This window comes from Empidonax traillii, unplaced genomic scaffold (genome assembly GCF_003031625.1).
Source record: "Empidonax traillii isolate 1590-97213 ecotype Southwest subspecies unplaced genomic scaffold, ASM303162v1 scaffold465:size698125, whole genome shotgun sequence".
Classification (NCBI taxonomy): Eukaryota; Metazoa; Chordata; class Aves; order Passeriformes; family Tyrannidae; genus Empidonax; species Empidonax traillii.
Genome location: NW_020955658.1, coordinates 225,226 through 229,257, shown reverse-complemented (window position 1 = coordinate 229,257; position 4,032 = coordinate 225,226). Strand labels below are relative to the sequence as shown.

The 4,032-nt window shown below is 51.9% G+C and overlaps 1 protein-coding gene across 1 annotated transcript; it reads right to left on the bottom strand.

The window, feature by feature from the left end:
• Positions 1-481: 481 nt before the first annotated feature.
• Positions 482-3,822, bottom strand: LOC114063445 (pyruvate dehydrogenase phosphatase regulatory subunit, mitochondrial-like). The gene is made up of 6 exons (XM_027895721.1): positions 3,812-3,822; positions 3,635-3,747; positions 3,192-3,286; positions 2,477-2,566; positions 2,040-2,222; positions 482-1,133 (listed from the first exon to the last, which is right to left on the bottom strand). Exons 1-6 carry the CDS (start codon positions 3,820-3,822, stop codon positions 729-731), a joined length of 897 nt encoding a protein of 298 aa, XP_027751522.1. The 3' UTR covers positions 482-728.
• Positions 3,823-4,032: the final 210 nt, after the last annotated feature.

The window sequence follows — 4,032 nt, the reverse complement described above, 5'->3', positions numbered from 1 at the left end:
AAAAAAAAAACCACATTCCTTTATAGAAGTGAAATGCACGTGTTGATCTTCAGCTATAATTACAGAAGGCCATTTAGTTTCAGCCACCCCAGGCAAAAAAAAGAAAAAAAAAAAAAATGCCACCCAACAACATCCAACTTACCAGCGCCACTGCCAGCTCAGAGCTCTGATGTCAAACACGCTCGAGCCCCCCGGCTGGGGAAACACCCAGACGGCCCCGGAGCCTGTCTGGTGGCTGTGCTCACACCACGCTCTGCGCTCTGCCCCGTGCCAGTGAGGTAGCTGATCGTTCTATTGCTGTGTGCGTTGACCCTTCTGCCAGGGGGAGGGCACGGCGCTCACCCCGCACCGCAGGCAGCGCCACCGGGGCTGTCCCGCGCCTGGAGAGCGGGGAGGAAGGGTGTGAGGTCCTCAGGGCTTCACCCCCGACCCTTCCCACCACCAGAAGGCCAGGGGGTTCTGGTTGCAGTTCACTCCTGCACGTCCAGCACTGTGCTTCGTCCACTGGGACACGGGGGGAGCCTGGCGAGGGTTGAAAAGGAGGAGGACGGACAGGAGCGGGGAAAAAGGTGGAAAATGAAGGTTTTAAAATATACAAAATGTAACACACTGGAAAAAAGGTTAAAAGTTGCAAGACGAGAAAGGAAAAGAAATATATGAGGTGAGGAGAAAGGGTTGGAGGATGGAGAAGCTCCAGCCTGGGACGAGGAGCGGGTTGGGGGGGAACACTACTCCCTCTGGTAGCCGCTCAGTTCCACCTCGTCCTTGCGGCGCCGCTGCGTGAAGAGGGAGCTGAAGGGGTAGAGCTTGGCCTTGGCCTGGAAGCGCTGCCCGGCGATGTCGATCTCGTACTCCCCCTGGTTGATGAAGTCAGTGGTCACCACCAGCTCCTCTCCCGTCTTCTCGTCGAAGTTGTGCACGAAGCCGAGGCAGACGTGGCGCTCCAGGGTGTAGCTGTAGGCGCTGCTGGTGGTCTTGCCCACGTAGCGGCCGTTGCGGAAGATGGGCTCCCCCCACCAGGGCCAGAGGTCCATGTCCGTGTCGTGGTCCTCCAGGATGAACATGGTGAAGCGCTTGTACACCCCGTTCTGCTTCTGCTCCAGCAGCGCCTCCTGGCCCACAAACTCCATTCCCTGCGGGGGGAGAAGGAGGCGTGGGCTGGCTGAGGGACACGAACTGCGGCAGCTGTTGGGTCACAGCAGAGCAGCTCACCATGCAATGGCAATTCACACCTGAAACCCCTATCAAAATGGGCTGCTTCCATACAGCAAACGTGCCAGAAAAGCTTCTGCCTGAGCTGAAGCTCAGGCAGAAGCTTTTCTGGCACGTTTGCTGTTCCAGATGTTAAAGGACACAGCACATCGTTCTAATTTTCACTGCAGCGAAAACCATGTCACCATTCTACTCTTTGCCATTTTCCTGGCTCCAGAAGTTTACCGTGCTTTGTAAACCACAGGGAAAACTGTAACTAATATGACATTTGTATCCCCATCGCTACATTCCTTTCTTGAATTGAATCGAGCATTCGTTTTGGGCTCAAAGATGGAAGAATGAAGACAACAAGCCAATGACAGCAACACCACCACACAAAAGCAAGACAGGACTCTGTGCTGTTCAATGTTTTAGTAAAAACAGAGAACTCCCCTGTTTTAGTAGAAATAGAAAACACCTGTTCTTGGTGCCTAGCCTTGCATGCCACTTGGTGCATGGGCTGGCTTTTGCTTCATCAAACTGGGAAAACAGCTTGGAGAAACAAGAACCCTGAGCATCTGTAAGGTACAGAGCACTCTCTGCAACACCGAGCACAGCACACATGAGCAGCACCACACATTCACAGGCCAACTGGGAACCCTGCCCAGGAGCGATGAAGACAGCACTTTTGGTATTTCTAGCACCTTTCTGAAGGACAAGAATATATGTTACAGCTCTGCACTGCACACAACTCCATCCAAAAAACGACACGACTAGATCTGCTTGGCCGGCAGCCCTTTCAGCCTAGTCCTGCCCTCCCACCAAGCCCGGTGCAGGAGGTGCTGTACCTTTTCCAGCTTGACCTGGAACTCACGTCCACACTCCATGGGAGTGGTAAAAGCATCCAGGTCCTGGCCCCAGAAGGCGAAGAACTTCTCGATGCGCAGGCTGCGGAGCGCGTAATAACCGGCATTGCGGATCCCGTACTTCTGCCCCATGTTCATCACCTCGTTGTACACGTGGAGGGCGTACTGCAACGGGAGGGTGAAGCACAGGCTGACACCAGCAGAGAGCAAGAGGCAGCTGACACCACCAGGGACGTCACTGTCCCCTGCTGCCAGAGCACAAGAGCTCTGCCCGGCTGGAAGGAACACAAAGCAGGGACACTCCGCGCGGCTTTCCCGTGGTGCAAACCAGACATCTCATCGCCCTGAGTCAACTTGGAAAGTGTTTCTGATTATGCAAGCAACCGCTTTAATTAACTCGGGCTGCCGTGTACTCTTACCTCTATGGGGATATAAAGCACGAATCCAGGTTCTCCTGTGTGAGTGATGCTCATCACACGGATGCCGTTGGCGTAGCCCACGCTCATCTCCTGCGGAATCAGAGGGGGAGAAATCATCCCAGCTGGAACACAGCACAGGGCTCCAGGAGGAGCACAATGTGTAACACATCCACACTGCCCAGCCCTCTCTCTCCCCTATGCGCCTCCTGCACGTACTCACAATGAATTTGAATTTCAAAATTCAAATAATGATGTCACCTTATCCAGACTTGTTAATCACTTCATGACACTTGGCAATACGCCTTGGAACTAGGTCAGGACACAGGTTGTATTCCAGATACAGAAGCTGAATAGCAGCTACCTGCTCAGCCTCTTAACGTGACAGGAGACAGTGATGCCCGAGTCACTGATCCCAGCTGCCCCCCTGAAAGCTTCATGATTGATTATATGGAATATGTCATGATACCAAACGGCATCAAGTCCACAGTGAGAGGAACACTGAAAACAAACGCATCCTCACCGATATATTTAGCAAGCAGAACCCAAAGAGAAGTGAGCCCAGTGGGTTCTTTACCAACCTGGCTCAGCAACTGCAGCAAGCCTGTATGCAAATCTAAGTTCCCCTCCAATTATCCAAAATATAATTCTTCCTCTCCTCCCACGCGTGCTTTGAAAAACCCAGCAGGGAGAGGAGGATGGGAGCACAGCCACTCACCTTGCAAAAGAGAGAGGGAAAGTGTTCTGCAGTCATGGGGGCATAGGACAACTCAGACAACACGTCCACAGCACGGGGGCCAATCAGATTGAGAGCTAAAAGGGGGAAGAAATCAGCATTAGGAGTCTTGCCCAGTATCTAACACGCATGTGTGCATGCTCAAGTATCTGAAGTCTTAATCTTTATTGAACTAATAGGTATGTTTACATTTAAGACCAGAGGAGACAGTCAAACTTCCTCCTGACAACCCACCGTAAAGCAAAGCTGCCTTCCAGCTCATGGTTTGCCAGAAGGAAGTCTCTGAATTGCTGTTTTCATCAACATGTTTGGAAAGGAGACCAAGTCACCACTCCAGGCACTTTAAACAATTAACTGGTATGTGGTACAAAGGCACCATTTGTGATTTTGGGCTAAGGGGAGGTCTGCTTTCAGTGATTCCTTACCTGTGTACTTCCAGGTCACGTCCTCCAGGGTCAGGTTGCTGTCATCTGGCAAGCGGTTCTTCAGCCAGGCCCAGCAATGGACTTGCTGGTCAGTGGGGGAGATCATGAAGAAGCTGGAACAGACACAAAGAAACCAAGAAACACAATGAATGGACAGCCACAAGGTGAATCATTTACTCTTCGTTCATCGACTACTGGAGCTATTCAGTAGCTTCCATACCAAGAGGAGACTAAAACAAGCTGGTTTGTGAAAAGCACAGCTAGAGTCTCTGCATCAACGCCCACCAAATCTGCCGTGACAAGAAATCCCAGAGCTCAAGCATTAGCAGTGCTCTGGTGACAAGAAGTGACCAGATGTGGAACACAGGGAGTGCTACAGAAAGTTGACAGAGCATCCC